This window comes from Carlito syrichta, unplaced genomic scaffold, assembly GCF_000164805.1.
Source record: "Carlito syrichta isolate Samal-C Ts95f unplaced genomic scaffold, Tarsius_syrichta-2.0.1 Scaffold86258, whole genome shotgun sequence".
NCBI lineage: Eukaryota > Metazoa > Chordata > Mammalia > Primates > Tarsiidae > Carlito > Carlito syrichta.
Genome location: NW_007030354.1, coordinates 116,784 through 133,265, shown reverse-complemented (window position 1 = coordinate 133,265; position 16,482 = coordinate 116,784). Strand labels below are relative to the sequence as shown.

The following is a 16,482-nucleotide window of genomic DNA, read 5'->3' as shown; positions in this document are numbered from 1 at the left end:
TCCCTTTGAGCTGTGGTCGCCATGTTTCCTAGCTGTGGCCCTCTCCCCTCCACCTTGGGGGAGGTGAATCTCCTCCTCTCTCTCTTTCTAATTTACTTTCTCAATAAAATATATTTTGCAATCTAAAAAACAAAAAAGAAAAAGAAAGTGGAGTCACAAGTATTCCAAGATGACAATGGAACACGGTAGGAAGAGATTTTTGAAACTGTGTCAAATGCCTGTGGTTTGTGCCTCGTAGACGTTGAAAAGTTCAACTGTAGAATGAATGGCTAAACAAACTATGGCACCCAAAAGCTTAACATTTAGTGATATTAAAAAATACATCACTTAAAAATTAAAAGTATATATGTACAGCAGTTACAACAATAAGTATAAGTGCATTAAATACTGAGAAGAATATATGGCTGACCACTTATTAGCTTGTTTTCCTATAAACTTATTTAGGCTGTTTGGAAGTGAAATGGGGTCTAGAATGAAGTCAACGTTGCAAATAAAGTTTTTATATTTTATCCTTATTTTAAGAAATCTACTATATTCATTCATAATTTCAGGAAGAGATCTTAAGAGGTGTAAGATGTTGGCAGGAAGGTTCCATCGTGAAACGTGGAACCTTCCTAACAAATTTCAGCCCTAACAAACACAAACATGATCTACAAAGACATTAGGAAAGCAGAAAGTGGTTTTTCCAAAATGTTTCCCTTAGAATCCTCGTAGTGCATGAATATGCTTGTTCAGTATTACTTTACAAAGGTTCCCTGGTCAAAAAATGTGGGAAAACAAAAAAAAAGTTTTAAAAATATTTTTAAAGATTCGTCAAGCTTGAAAATCTTTTATGAAATGTGAGCAGAGGATATGGCAAGAAATAATCTCCAAACTGACTCTGGGGTGGTGACCTGTATCTCAAAAGTGTCCTTACCCTTCCTTAATACTTCAAAATTGTGATAGTTATTACACCTGCTGTTAAATCTTGTACATAGTACTATTCCACAGATTTATATTTTGGTTTCCTCTATAATCCAACATATTTTATGCATTAAAAAATTTTATTTTGACAAGTCCATAGACCTCACCACACCGTCCAAGTGTTTATGAAACAAAAAGGTTAAGGCCTCTTGGTTTACCTTGACTCAAGAATAGAAGATAACTAGGTGTTAACCCTATTGTGAATTGCGTATGCGAGGGATCTAGGTTGTGCGTTTCTTATGAGAATCAAATGCCTGATGATTTGAGGTGGAGTCAAGGCGGTAATGCTAGCACTGGGGAGCAGCTGCAAATACAGATTTTTGTTTGTCTGTTTGTTTGTTTTTTCACCTGGAGTCTCACTCTGTCACCCAGGCTGGTGTGCTGTGGCACACGTATGGCCAGCCTGGTGTCAACCTGCTGGGCTCCGGCAATCCTTCCACCTCAGCCTTCCAAGTAGCTGGAACTATAGGCGTGTGCCACCAAGCCTGGCTAAATTTTTTATTTATTGTAGAGACAAGGTCTCACCCAAGTTGCCCGGGCTGGTCTGGAACCTGCGGGCTCAGGCAATCCACTCGCCTCGGCCTCCCAAAGTGCTAGGATTACAGGCTGAGCCACTGAGCCCGGCCTGCAAATACAGATTTAACATTAGCAGTGAGGCTTGACTGCACAGAGATCATAAAAAAACAACTGCTTGCAGAGCAGACTCATAAGAAAATAGTAATTCCATAATAACAATTATTTCATTATATATTATAATGTAATAATAATAGAAATAAAGTACACAATTGATAAATGTAATGTGCTAGAATCATTCCAAAACCATCCCGCTTATCCAGTCCATGGAAAAACTGTCTTCCACAAAGCCAGTCCCTGATGCCAAAAAGGTTGGGGACTGCTGGTGTCTGAGACTAATTTAGGTAGCTGCATGTGAGAGTTTGGGATGCAAGGCTGAAGCCAAAAATAAAAAAAGAAAGAAAGAAAGAAAGAAGGAAAATAACCAGCTATAAGAAACAGAACGAGAACTTGTAGTTGGGGAATAACAATAAAGTTTTAAGACCTTAGTGGAAAAAGTCACACGAGAGCCACTGAAAGCCCCGTCCCACCCAGGCTCATGTAAGAGGTCCCAAATTCACATGACCTGTGTATGTGCAGGAGCCTCATGCACATAAGAATTTGACATTCAGGGCTCATGCAGATTCCGCAGGCCTCTTCAAAAACTGTGCTCTAGGGACAGTCAGGAATCACAAGGTCCTTCAGAAAGCATGGCTCCTGGGCCCCCAGGAGGTCATGGCCAGAGATCATAAACCAACAGGAACAGCCTGACATTAAGCAGTGAGCAGATGCCAACATGTGACAAGCTGGAAATCCAACAATTTGAGAATAAGTACACTGAGATTGCTCAGAGAAATAAGAGAGATGTTTCCAAAAGTAACCACTTACACATTATGAATGAAAAGTACACTTTTTTTTTGAGTCACGGTCTCACTGTCAACCAGGCTGAGGTGCAGTGGCACGATCACAGCTCACCACAGCCTTGGACTCCTGGGCTCAGGTGATCCACTCGACTCAGCTTCCTGAGTAGCTGGAACTACAGACATGTACCACCACACCCAGCTAATTTTGCTGATGTTTTATAGCGGCGTGGTCTTGCTAAGTTGCCCAGGCTGGTCTCAAACTTCTGAGCTCAAGCAATCCTCCCGCCCCAAAGTGCTGGGATGACAGGCATGAGCCACTACGCCCAGCCAAAAAGTACACACTGAATAAAGGAAAAAGCCCAAATGACAAGATGCACAGTACACATCAGATGACTAGGAAGAGTGGAGTAGTTGAAGGAGACGCCAAAGAACAAGATACAACAAGATGTGACGGACACAGGATGCTTAACAGGAAGGAAGAGACATGGGAGAAAGGAGAACATTTGCACTAGTCTGACAGACTATCTACAAAAAAAAAGGAATGAGAGACAAAAGGTTCAAAGACAAGAACTAGGTATAGGTATACCAAGACCCTAAGAGGCTAGAAACGAATCCACACGTCTAAACGCACTCCTTGAAATTCCAAAACATGAAAACCAAATAACAAGTATGGGTTGGAGGGTGCAAGTTACCAAGAGACACACAACCGGTCAGGGAACGACAGGCAGATGTCCCAATTCCCATTGACCACAGAGCCCAGAAGGCAGTTAGGACGGATTCAATCTAAAGTGCTGAAAAGAAAGCCAGTATACGTGTTTCTTTACACACACATATACTCACAACATGTAAGTCTTGCTGTGTTTCGTATATGAAGACAGCCTTGATCCCTCATGAACGGCTGCTGGCAGGAGCGCTAAGGGACATGGGTAGAAAGAAGCAACTCACAGCCAAGGAGCAGGCGCACTGCAAGCAAGAGTGGTGCATGGGGTGGCTAACTCAAGGGAGGATGAAGCAAAAATCACTACTTTGGGGAAGGGTTTAAGCACGGCGGCTGAAGGAATCAACGACAAGTAGCAGATAACGGGAGAAAAACATGAGTTTTTTTTTTTTTTAAAAGACCTCCCTCTTATAAATGCAACTAGAGATGGCAATTACATGCGAAATATATTCACATACATTCTGTTGCCCAGGATGAAGTGCAGTGGCACGACCACAGGTCACCGCAGTCTCAACTTCCTGAGCTCAAGTGATCCTCCTGCTTTAGCCTCCTGAACAGCTGGGACTACAGGTGTGCGCCACCGTGCCTAGTTAACTTTTTAACATTTCTGTAGAGAAAAGGTCTCGCTTTCTTGCCCAGGCTGGTCTTGAACTCCCAGTCTCAAGCAATCCTCCTGCTTCAGCCTCCCAAAGTGGTGGGATCACAGGTATGAGCCCCTGCACCTGGCTGTACTTTTTAATATTTAACAATAACTACTAGCCGGGCTCAGTGGCTCAGCCTATAATCCTGCAACTTGGGAGGCTGAGGTGATTGGATTGCCTGAGCCTGCGGGTTCCACACCTACCTGGGCAACTTGGTGAGACCTCATCTCTACAATAGATAAAAAAATTAGCCGGACGTGGTAGCATGTGTCTGTAGTTCCAGCTACTTGGAAGACTGAGGTGGAAGGATCACCTGAACCCATCAGCTCGAGACTGTGGTGGCCTTGAGTGTGCCACTGCACTCCAGCCTGGGCTACAGAGTGAGATTCCAATTCCAAAAAAAAAAAAAGAAACAGTAACTACTAAGTGAACAGAAATGGAATGCATAACCAGAAAAAAAGAAAAATCAACTATCCCAACAGATAGCAGAAAAAGAATAAAACAAAGGAAAACTTTTAAAAAGCTGATGGCAGAAATGATTCCAAACACAACAGTAATGAGAGTACCTGAAACATGACATCGAAAACCGAAAATCAAGGGATGGAAACAGACCTAGCAAGTACCTTTCAAAGAAAGTTCGTTACCGTGGGCACACCAACAGCCCTCAAGAGGAAACCCACATAGTGATGAGAGGGCTGGTCACGGGATAACAGCAGCATACATGCAACCAGGAAACGACCACAAGGAATGGACGGATCCGAAGGAGCCAGCAGAAACAGGCCAGACCCAGAAAGTGTGGACACAAGGCTCAAGCAGGACAAGATCTAAGACACAGGACACGAGCCGGGACAGGACCTAAATTTAGACCTCAAAGGCACCGACAGGCTTCGGGTATAGTCATACCCACACAAAAAAAGTCTTTTTTTCCCTAAAGGAAATCTTGAAAACATAAGGGTGAATTTAAAAGCAAAACAACCAACCCGCAGAATATGAACACCCAATAACATGTGTATAAATGTTCAATAACTCTATTTTGCTCAAGAGCACTTACATATGTAATACATAGAAAAACTGCAATAAAAATCAGACCCGGGAGCACACGTACCACATTCATGGCAGCAGTCACCTCTGGGATGGAAGGAGGCAAAAGAGAGGACAGAATGTTAAGGGAACTCTGTTTACCTGTAATTTTCTTATAAATATGAAAAACACATTAAGTAGAAAACGTGAAGATATTAGTACTGAGGGTGGTACATAACAGATGCTTATTACATCATGCTTTATACTCTATGAAATAAAAAGTAAAGTCAGGAGGGGCAGATGAAGCTGGCAGATTCATTTACTCACAGGTTTTCTTCTGCCTCTGCCACGTGAGACAAGACCAGCCCCTCCGTCCCCCGCTACCTCCTCACAGCTACCCAACAGAAGAGAATGAGGATGAAGACCTTGATGATGATTTACTTCTGCTTAAGAGTAAATATGTTTCCTTCCTTGTGATTTTCTTCGTGACGTCTTCTTTTCTCTAGCTTACTGTATTGTAAGAATACAGTATATAATACATCTAAAGCATACAGGATATGTGTCAATCAGTTGTGTTACTGGTAAGGTTTCTTGTAGACAGTAGGCTATTTGACGTTAAATTTTGGGGGAGTCAAAAGTTCTATAAGGCCAGACACAGTGGCTCATGCCTGTAATTTCAGCTCTTTGGGAGGCCGAGGCGAGAGGATTGCCTGAGTCTAGGGGTTTGAGACCAGCCTGGGCAATTTGGCAAGATCTCATCTCTACAATAAGTCAAAAAATTAGCCGGGCAAGGTGGCACATGCCTGTGGGTTCCAGCTACTTACTTGGAAGGCTGAGGCAGAAGGATTACCTGAACCCAGCAGGTCAAGACCGTGAGGGTACCACTGCACTCCAGCCTGGGCAACAGAGTGAACTCCTACTCAAAAACAGAAAAGGAAGAGAAAAAGAGAGAAAGAAAGGGAGAGAGAGAGGAGAAAGAAAGAAAGAAAGAAAGAAAGAGAGAGAGAGAGAGAGAGAGAGAGAGAGAGAGAGAGAAAGAGAAAATAAAAAAAAGTTCTATGAGAATTTTCGAATGCACAGGGGCTGGCACCCTAATCCATGTGTCGTTCAAGGGTCAAACGTACACAAGCAATTGCAGTTCTGCACACAGTAGGGCCAGAGAAGCAGCAGTGGGAGTAAAGCAAGAACAGCTTTTTCAAGCCAAGGTATGCTGACACTGGAGCCTCTGTCACTGTCTTCCAGACTGAGAGCTGAGAAAAAGGTTCAGCCTCACCTTGGTAACTCAGACAAGGACCAGAGAGGTCAGTGCATCGAGCATAGAGAGCCATCCCCTCCAATATTCACAGCAGCCAAGAACTCGACTGTGCCTCTGTTTGGAAATAAAAACAAGGCAACCGAATTAACTGTCTTTTCCCGCTGCACTCCTGGAGACTCTATGAGATGCAGACGACACCTGAACACCTACAAGAGCCAGGCACCGCTTGGCGATAGGGACGCACCCTGAGAAATACCTGACTCAGCGATTTCATCCCCGTGCAAACATCACAGTGTAGATACAAACCAAGATGGCCCAGCCCCCTGCACACCCAGGCCATGTGGAAAAGCCTGCTGCCCCTAGGCTCCATCCTGGACAGCAGGCAATTGTCCTGAATACCACAGGCAACTTTATCACCGAGGGAAGGACCTGGGTATCTAAACATATCTGAACAGAGAAAGGGAACAGCAAAAACACGGTGTTATCATCTTCCAAGAGCACAGGCACCCAGGTGGCTGCCACTGACCGAAATGTCTTCATATGGCACATGACTGCATGTTCATCTAAACTGCAAGAGTCACTCCTCAGACCTAATTTAATGACCACAGTGATGTCAGGAAGCAGGTAGCAGCAAAGCTTCTGACCTTCTACTAGGCTCGTTCGTGAACTCCTTGTGAGAGAACCTTGCTGACACAGTCTGGAAAGGGCCCTGCCCTCCCTACCTAACCAGCCTTGCCCCCCAGCATTCCCCACTCAGGTTACTTCATCCCTCTGCCTGCCTTCAGTAGTGCCCTGTAGACCGGTCTAGCCAGATTCCTCCTTACTCCTAAGGGTTCCTCTGCAGCATTTCCTGTCCAGTGACTCCTACCATTCACCTCCTCCCCAGCTAGAACTTCCCACCTACCCAGGTTGTATCTGGAATTGAGCCCGATCTCCCCCCCGCACTCCAAATTCCACTATCACAGCCCCCCCGACAAAAGTCTTCCTTACTGTGCTGCAGAGTATTTTTTTTTTGTCTTCAACATGAGTAAGCTCGCTAATGGAGAGGCAGAGTAGTACCAGAAGGCAAGAGGAGAGAGAGGGCAACCAGGAGACCCGCCCATGAGCCAGCAAGACACACACAGACACAGACACACACAGACACACACACACACACGATGATGACAATGGAGTCACCTTGAAGCGAGGGATGTGGACATAGAGACTGCGTCCCGTCAGGCTCTGTAGGAGCACGTGCTTAGGAAGCTAAGAGATGGACCATTTTCTGAGAGAAGGGTTTATTCCCTTAAAACTCTTCCAGAGTGCAGGGAATGGTAACTAGTGTCCTAGTTCATTTAAAGAAGTTATCCTACATGAAAATGGATAGTGAATGATTAAAAGTATTGCCATTAAAACCAGGAAAGAGTTAAGTAGGTCTCACTAAGGCCAACTACTTCTGAATACTGTTTTGAAAGTGTATATGGACACGGAAATGGAATGAGAAGTACACTGAGAGATGTCCAACTGTCTGCCATTGACAAGTAACCAGACTGGAAAGAAAAGTGTTAAATTAAAAAAATAAATATCTAAGCCAGGCTCAGTGGCTCAGCCTGTAATCCCGCGCTTTGGGAGGCTGCGGTGAGTGGACTGCCTGAGCCCACGGGTTCAAGACCCGCCTGGGCAGCAAGACCTCATCTCTACAATAAATCAAAAAAACAGTCAGGCGTGGTAGCGCATGCCTGTAATTCCGGCTACTCGGCAGGCTGAGGCGGAAGGATTGCCAGATCCCAGCAGTTCGAGGCTGCAGTGGCCAGGAGCAGCCACTGCACTCCAGTCTGGGCGACAGAGTGAGACTCCAACTCAAAACAAACAAACAAAAAGAATAAATAAATAAATAAATATCTAAAAGTAAACGGCACTCATAAACTAACAGGGAAAAGTGAAGACCTACTTCACACAAAAAAATCAAGAATGTAAGAAAAACATGTAAGAACTGAATGAAGAGATAAAAGAAATTCCATGCACCCTTAATACTGTAATAATATCAATTCTCTGCAAAGAAATTCCTACGAAAAACCCAATGTAATATTTATGCAGGAATTCCAAGATCAAAGTAAGAATCTATCTAGCGTTTTGTTAATCACAGAATATTTGTCCAAGACACTAAAAGAATATCTTGGCTTAAAGAGCCAAAATTCTTTGTTTTTTTTTTTTTTGCACTTGAAAATCATTATCTGTTCCTATCTGCAAAGGTTTTCATAGGTTTGATGAGTCTATCATAATTAAGTGCATCCCACAACTGGCTCTTGAAGATTCATCCAAGTAAAGAAACAGAATATTACAGTTTCTATTCTATTTTACCTTAGTCTTTTAAAATGTTTTTTTGGGGCAACCCCCTTGGGTCCTCTCCCACTGTGCAGCTCTTTTATCCTCTCAATAAATCCTGCTTTAAAAAAAATGTATTTTGTATGTGTTTTATTTTATTTTTTTATTTTTTTTAAATTTTTTGAGTTGGAGTCTCACTCTGTTGCCCAGGATGGAGTGCAGTGGTACGTTTATAGCCACCCCAGTGTCGACCTGCTGGGCTCCGGTGATCCTTCTGCCTCAGCCTTCCAAGTAGCCAAAACTACAGGTGTGTGCTACAACGCACAGTTAACTTTTGATTTATTGTAGAGACAAGGTCTTGCCAAGTTGCCTGGGCTGGTCTAGAACCTGCGGGCTCAGGCAATCCACTTGCCTCGGCCTCCCAAAGTGCTGGGATTACAGGCTGAGTCACCAGCCCGGCCTGTATGTGTTTTATAATGTCTGTGTTAGGGTATAACTGTATTATGAGGAATGCTCTGGACTAAATTTTTTTTTTTGAGTTGGAGTCTCACTCTGTCACCCAGACTGGAGTGCGGTGTCTGCTCCTGGCCACCGCAGCCTCAACCTGCTGGGCTCCGGCGATCCTTCTGCCTCAGCCTTCCGAGTAGCCGTAACTACAGGCACACGCTACCACACCCGGCTGATTTTTTGATTTATTGTAGAGATGAAGTCTCGCCAAGTTGCCCAGGTGGGTCTCGAACCCGTGGGTTCAGGCAATCCACTCACCTCACCCTCCCAAAGCACGGGATTACAAACTGAGCCACCGAGCCTGGCTGGACTAAATTTTAATGTGGATATCCAGGCCGGGTGCAGTCCTCAGACTAGTATTAAAAAGGTAGCCTCCAAAGCCCAGGGCACTCCATCAAGAAGGAACTCACAAATCATTCATTCTTCACCCTTGCTCTTAGTAACGCTAGCTCTTTAGTCCTCACTCACAGTGTCATGAAATTGGACTTTAAATAGGCAGAATTAAAAACAGGAAGCCTGGAATTACACATTAACCCAATAACTGTATCTACCCTGATGTCTACAGAAAACCTGGGCACAGTCATGAAATAATGTATCTTCCATGCAAATGCCATCCATCAAATGTGATATGAGGGGAAGGGGAGGAGGTCCACGGATAAGTCTTAGGGAAGTCAACTTTTTAAAGAGACACAGCCTTGCTCACTTGCATAGCTCACTGCAGCCTGAAACTCCCAGGCTCAAGCAATCCTCCCTCCTCAGCTATCCAAAGTGCTGGGATTACAGGCTTGAGTCACTGCGCCCAGCCTGGACGTCAACATTAAAATTTAGTGCAGGCTGAGTTCAGTGGCTCAGCCTGTAATCCCAGCTCTTTGGGAGGCCAAGGCGAGCGGATTGCCTGAGCCCGTGGGCTCGAGACCAGCCCGGACAACTTGGTGGGACCTCATCTCTACATTAAAAATAAAAAATAAATTTGCTGGGCGTGGTAGCACACACCTGTAGTTCCAGCTACTTGGAAGGCTGAGGCGGAAGGATCGCCTGAGCCCAGCAGGTTGATGCTGGGGTGGCCACAAGCATGCCACTGCACTCCAGCCTTGTCAATGGAGTGAGACTCCAACACAAAAAAAAAAAAAAAAAGTTCAGTCCAGAGAGGTCCTCCTATAATAAATAATACAGTTATACCCTAACACAGACTACAAGATCCTAAAACCGTGCCAGAACACTGCCAAACAATTTGTAAGAAAATACTTATCGTAACGGCATATACAGGGAGTGCTAAAAACATGTATACATGTTTAAGAGATGTTATCTATGTATTACTTTTTGAAGTTGAATTGAATTACAATAGCGATGCATAGTATGACATTCACTCAACCATGAGTCTGCCATTTTCTTTGTCCTGTCTGTTGCATGGTGACGCTAGCATTCATTTGATTAACACCATCTTCAGAGCAAACGTCATACTTAAAATGTATACCCATTTTTGGGGGCACCCCTTATGCCTGTATTATGAAAATTCTGTACTTGAATGTTTCTCCACTGGCTTGCATAATTACTAACACTCACCATACTATACTCCTGAAGTGATAAGATTACAATAAAAATCAATACAGGCAAGTCATAATTAAGTTGTGATGTAGGAAGGGACCTCACAGTCTCCATGACTTGACCCATCGCCACGGACCGCAGCACTCCTCTCCCATTCTCAAAGCCCTCTGCCCTCACCACTGACACACGCACCAGGCCACAGGGGTTACATGTGGATCACCTTCACAACAGCCCACATTCAGAGCTCAACAGCCTTAGGCTGGGATGTCCTCTAGGATTACCACTGTTCATCTCTCTGCCTCCGGTCTCTTTTGCAGATTTACCTTCCCCGAACAGCACTTCCCTGTGCAAAACTTAAAACCTAGAGGTCAAAAATCATACCAGTTTAGGTCTTCAAGGCCTTTTATTATTCACGAATAGATCTCATTTCTGTTTATTTCCAACAAGTCTACTTACTGAACCCTTTGTTGTGATCACTGATCTTAAGATATACCAATGAGATACAAATAGCCCTTTAAGGGCAAAAAGAAAACTATACTAAATATACATCTCAATTTTAAGATACATTCTAGTCATGATTCAACTAAGCTAATAGCCCCTTAAAAATAGGCTAATTGAGTAAGTACCCTAAAGTGAGTTTTATATTTGGTTCTGGAATGCAGTAGCAAGAACTTAAAATGTATGTAATAAGGCAAAAACGATGCCACTAATCGTTTGTTTTTACATTCTGCACTCTGGTATATACACTTGACCCCTACAACAGTAATTTGAATTAATCCAGAAACGCAATTCCAACAGTCTCCTTTCTTCAGAAACTTGCAAGCAAATCTTACCACAATAAATGTGAGCTCGCTGCCCCTTGTTAATATTGGAGCCATCTATCTGAGAACGTCTTTGCTCTGCCATCAGGAAGCAAGCTCTAGGAAGGCAAGGGCTTTGTCTTGCTGACCAGTAAAGCCTGGCTGCCCCAAATGACACATGGAACATCGTAGACACTCTCAGATTTGGTTGAGTAAATGTGCCTGGGAAGCCCAGCACCTCTAAATAGCAGACAGCAAGATGCCTGCTCATCAGTAAGTCCCAGTGAGTCCTTGCTTGTCACAAGCAAGGAGCCCTGTGAAACCCAGGACGCAGCCACAGCATGGGACAGGCCTCATCTCCAGCTTTGCAGGACCCCAGCTCTTTGAAGGACCCCAGATGCACCTAGTTCATGGTTTATTTCTCAAAATCAATGTATGTGTCTTACACGGGGTCTCACTTTTTTGCCCAAGCTAGTCTTGAGCTCCTGGGCTCAAGCAATCTTCCTACCTCGGCCTCCGAAAGGGTGAAATGACAGGCGTGTGCCACCACATCCTGCCATGCAGCTTGCTTCTTCTGTAACGTGTCAGGATGATTATGTTTCAGAAACTGGCACTGGAACCAAAGTATACTGTTTTATGCCTGCCCCTTGCCTCAACTGTTTTTTAAAAATTTTATATGTACATTCAAAAGTATAGTAGTTTCCAGGCATGGATCAGGAGGTGATTTGCTATTTCAAAGATTTTTTAAAAATCCATCAGGCCACGCCCCACTTCGGAGCATTTCTGGAATACTCCTAGATGTCATGACCCAGTGGCTGGCTAACTGACAAAGCAGAGGAAGATACTGTTTTTCCCTGAGGTGGTGGTTATTTCAAAGGCACTCTGTGTTAAATGCATCAAGGATAAGACAACAAAGCTCCTTGCCTACAACTGACAGTAATATACTGTTTCCTGGCATTCCTGTTATATGCTTCAGAAAAGCATTTACATGTATATAACTATTAATAAAAAATCGAGACTCAAATGTCAACATGAGAAAACTGCCAAACATCTTATTCTTTTCTATTTCTTGTATCTTGGTATTTCAGGTAGAGTCTAAGGAATAGACAGAAGAGAAATGGTATTGTCTGACAGTTCTCACAATCCTCTACTGTAAAATGATCGTGGCAAGCTTGCTGGGTGTGGTGGTTCAAGCCTGTAATCCCAGCACTTTGGGAGGGAGAGGCAAGAGAATTGCCTGAGCTCAGAGGTTCGAGACCACCCTGAGCAACATGGAGAGACCTTGTCTCTACAATAAATTTAAAAAATAGCCAGGCGTGATAGCATATGCCAGTGGTTCCAGCTACTGGGAAGGCTGAGGCGGAAGGATTGCCTGAGCCCAGCAGGTCAAGATTGTGGTGGCCAGGAGCGGCCACTGCACTCCAGTCTGGGCGACAGAGTGAGACTCCAACTCAAAAAAAAAAAAAAAAAAAGATTGTGGCAAGTTTAAACAGTATACTAGAGCAAAGCAAGCCAAGCACTGGCAAGCCACTGTCCAAACCGGATGGTTCCAGCAGCTCTCTCCTTCCTGTCTGGTCCTCAGCCAACCTGCTGTCAACGGCTCCCTAGGAGAAGCTCCCACGGGCCCCCTACACCTCTCTGTGCTCCTTCCCAGCAGGCCTTTGCGAGTCTTCTCTGTAACATCTCCCTTGGCCCTTCTGTCCCATTCTCTCCTGAACCCACTCCAAGCAAGCTCCCCTTCCTCCCCCAGCCAAGACTGCTCACTAGAGTCTCCTACCCTATCCAAGGGCCTCCCTCTCAGTCCTCACCTTGCCTGCCCTGCCCATTGCCTCAGCCACAGGTGCTCGTCCCTGCCCATCACACCTCCTTTCCACAGAGTTCACATGGCATAACCTCTCCGTGCTCCTCTTTTCTAGGAGACAGAGCTTCCTGGCCTCCCCTCCCCTCCCTTTCCGGTTTCTATACTTTGAAATATCCAGAGGCCCCTGCACCCCTTCTTTATTTGACCCCCGGCACTCTCTAGTCCCCTCTGCCACGTTTTCCTCTCCAGACTTTAATGCTGCCCGATAGACAGTGTGGCTCACTGACTTTATTTCTCTACCAACTGGAACCTTTCATGAGGGTAAGGACTGCTGTCTGTTTTGCTTATTTTGTATTCCCAGTCACTAGAACAGACCAAGCTCCTTGCAGGAGGCCAACAAATATTTGCAGAATGAACGAACTAATAAGCAAAAACAAGAGTGGTAACAGTAACAGCCACTCTGTACTAGAAGCCTGTCAGTCAGACACCCCAACAAGCATGTTACATCCATTGCACTTAATTTTCCAATAACCCTATGAGCTCTCTGAGGCTGGGGGGGGCAGGGATGGAGGGGATGGGGATGAGGATGGTTAACAGACACCAAATCACAAAACTACTAAGCAGCAGCACAGTGACTCAAACCCAGGAGTGATGCGCTCAGCTCCTAAACGGCACTCATTTTTACTAGAGTGGGATTTTATTAGTTTTGGGATAAAGCCAACTCTGCTATTTGAACAGTTAGCAATCAAAAAGTTCCCTACAGCTGTGAATTAATCTCCATTTTCTTTCTGAAGACAAACATTCGTTCAGTAACATCAATTTAACAATGTTAGAGGAGACTGTTTTAAGGCTGTGTTCCACACTGCCATTTTCAGCAACATCAGTGCAGGTGAGAAGGCACACCAATCTCTTGCGAAGTGTTCACGGCAGCAAGTAAACTTTCAGTCGCTCCCCTGTCCATGAAAAGGCTCAAGCCAGGAGTTTCCAAACCCTAGAAGCTTTCTGCTTCCTGAAAACAAGATTCCCAGGCCCAACTCCGGAGCAACTGAATCAAAATCTCTAGGAAACAGGGCCCAGGCACCGAGTATTTTACAAAGCTCCCCAGGAAACCCTGGTGGTTAGCCAAGTTTAGGAAACCCTAAACAAACCAAAGCTGGCAAGAGACTGATCTCCCGAGCACCTGGCTCACCGTTTGACAATGACCAAGTCTCACCAGTACTGACCTTCTTGGAAAGAGGAATAATGTTGCTGGGTCGGACAAGCCTCCGTTTCTTACAGCTCAGCACAGGGCGTGTCCGGGCTGCCACACAGGTGCCATCCGATGATGCAGAAAGCAGGTTCAGTCGCTGCTTTTTATGTAACTGCTCCTCAGCATCAGAGCTGTCACCTGGAACGTGGTCGGCCAAGACAGGCTGAAGCCTATATGGGGAAGAAAAGCATTCTCAGAAGTCATGAAGAAACAAAGCCGGTGAGATAGGCTCAACCTCCTCTGCTCACCACGTTCACAGACACAAGGAAGCCTTCAAGAGCAGATGTAGAACTCTCTTAATATCTGCACATCTTGGTGCACATGAATTACATCACATCTGAGGCCAAGAATCAGTAAGTGGACTCAAGTTCTAGCGACTGAGTTACACAGCAAAAACACGAGTGAGGAAAGTCTCCAGAACTGCAATTGGCTAGAAAATGACGACTTCTGCAAATGTAAGTGGGCAGCCTTAGAACGTGCTCTCCTATGAAGCCTGAATTTTGGGACATGCACACACAGTTCACTTATGTAGGGTTCCTTGACTTTTCATAGATGGAGATTTATAGACACAGACTCTAGAGAGCTGATCTGTTCCAGAGCAGAGGAGCTTAGAGAAACCCTTCTGAGGAATTCCTTCAAGACTATGACCAGTAATAACAATTCATAGTAACTGCAGGACCATTTACTTTTCTCCATGCCCAATCCATTTCAGACCACAGTAGGTAACAGAAAAATATACGACTATGTTAATTAAAATATGCCCGTTCACAGTAGGAAACATGCAAAATGTCACCAATGAATGGTAAGGATCCTGCTTCTCTGAACCAGCATTGGTCCTGGCTAGAGATAACCAGGAGCTCCAGTGCTCAAAGCCGGCTGAGGGAAGCGGAAGAAAGGCTGAGGCTTACGTGTTAATCACTCCATTGACAGGTCTCAGGGCTCCACATGACTTGGTAGACAGTGACTCTGAAAGATGACTAACAGCGGCACCGTGGTTTTCCAGTGGCTGAGAAACAGACTCAACCTAAATGAGGAAAACATACAAAATACAAATATCAACGCGAACCCAACAGCATCCTTGCCTGAAAAGCAGCACCACTTCATTGGCATGAAGATAATTTGAAAGACAAAGCCTGTATAGATAAGGAGAAAGAAAATAACTAAAGTAATTGTCTTTGGCTTTGGGGAAAAAGTGGATGAGGAATCCAAGTACTTTCCAGACTACAAGTAAATATCTACTGACAGGGAAATGACCACAGCAATCTATGGAACAGAAGCAAAGCAAAACCACAGTGACAAGGGCCTTCAGCTGAGGACCAAGGAGGACACAATAACATCAGCACCAGGACAACTGAGGGGAAATGTAAATACAGTTAATATCTGCTTTTACAGTGTGTGCCAAAAGCTTGTTTTCCAAGAACTATACCTTGTGTAAACACACACACACGTTTCTGTGATAGAAAACAAAATTAATAAAATCTCAATGAATCTAATTACCTCATGCTATCACGTAAATAACTACTGTCTTTAGACCACTGAAATCAGATTTATGTATAGAACATGTGAAGAAATAACAGAGAAAGTAAGAATATGGAAAAGTGTCAATTTCAGTGTTTAAAACAAATTATTTACTGGCTTAAAAGATACAGGGTCCCTCAAGGCACAGGAGTTGCTGGTGTGGCTGGACACCACAGAAAGGCTGTGGTCTTTGTCTCCTTGCACTTGAACCAACCGTGGGGTGTTCTGACAGTCTACTTCCTGTGACTGCTACCAGTGTATTTCAAGGTCAATACTATCTTGAAGTGCAATTCTTTTTTATTTTTACACCATCAAAGGATCCGTGGACCTGAAAGTAGTCCCAGACAAGTACCCAAAAGGACAACAGATTGGGAAGGTACTTAAAGTGTTAATATAAATGTACCCTAAAAGCCTGATCAAGATACATATACTCTGTGTTACAGACAAGTCAAGTGAGTATGCCATAATGTATGAACACTGGGACGATGCTGTCTTGTGGGATACACTGTACATCTACTAAGTATCACAAATAGTCCAAACAATTAGATGAGTTAATGCTGTCAAAATTATGGTAAATTTGGTACACACTCATTGCCTTGCATTTTATACTAATTTCCATTAAGTAGCAAGAGCTATAGAGATATTAGTACTTTCTGATAAAATACTGTAACCAATCTTAAGAACAAACCCTAATGGAATAAATCAACACAACCCCCAAATCACAGCAATGACCTCTATCAGTAATT

At 44.2% G+C, this 16,482-nt stretch overlaps 1 protein-coding gene across 4 annotated transcripts in view; it reads right to left on the bottom strand.

The window, feature by feature from the left end:
• KANSL1 (KAT8 regulatory NSL complex subunit 1) overlaps positions 1-16,482 on the bottom strand; it is a 143,440-nt gene that overhangs the window by 28,144 nt on the left and 98,814 nt on the right. For all 4 annotated transcript variants that reach the window (XM_008057048.1, XM_008057050.2, XM_021711819.1 and 1 more), the window contains 2 exons: positions 15,127-15,242; positions 14,193-14,388 (listed from right to left, as the gene is read on the bottom strand). In XM_008057048.1, coding sequence (XP_008055239.1) covers positions 14,193-14,388; positions 15,127-15,242 — 312 coding nt within the window. The remainder of the gene's footprint in view (positions 1-14,192; positions 14,389-15,126; positions 15,243-16,482) is intronic.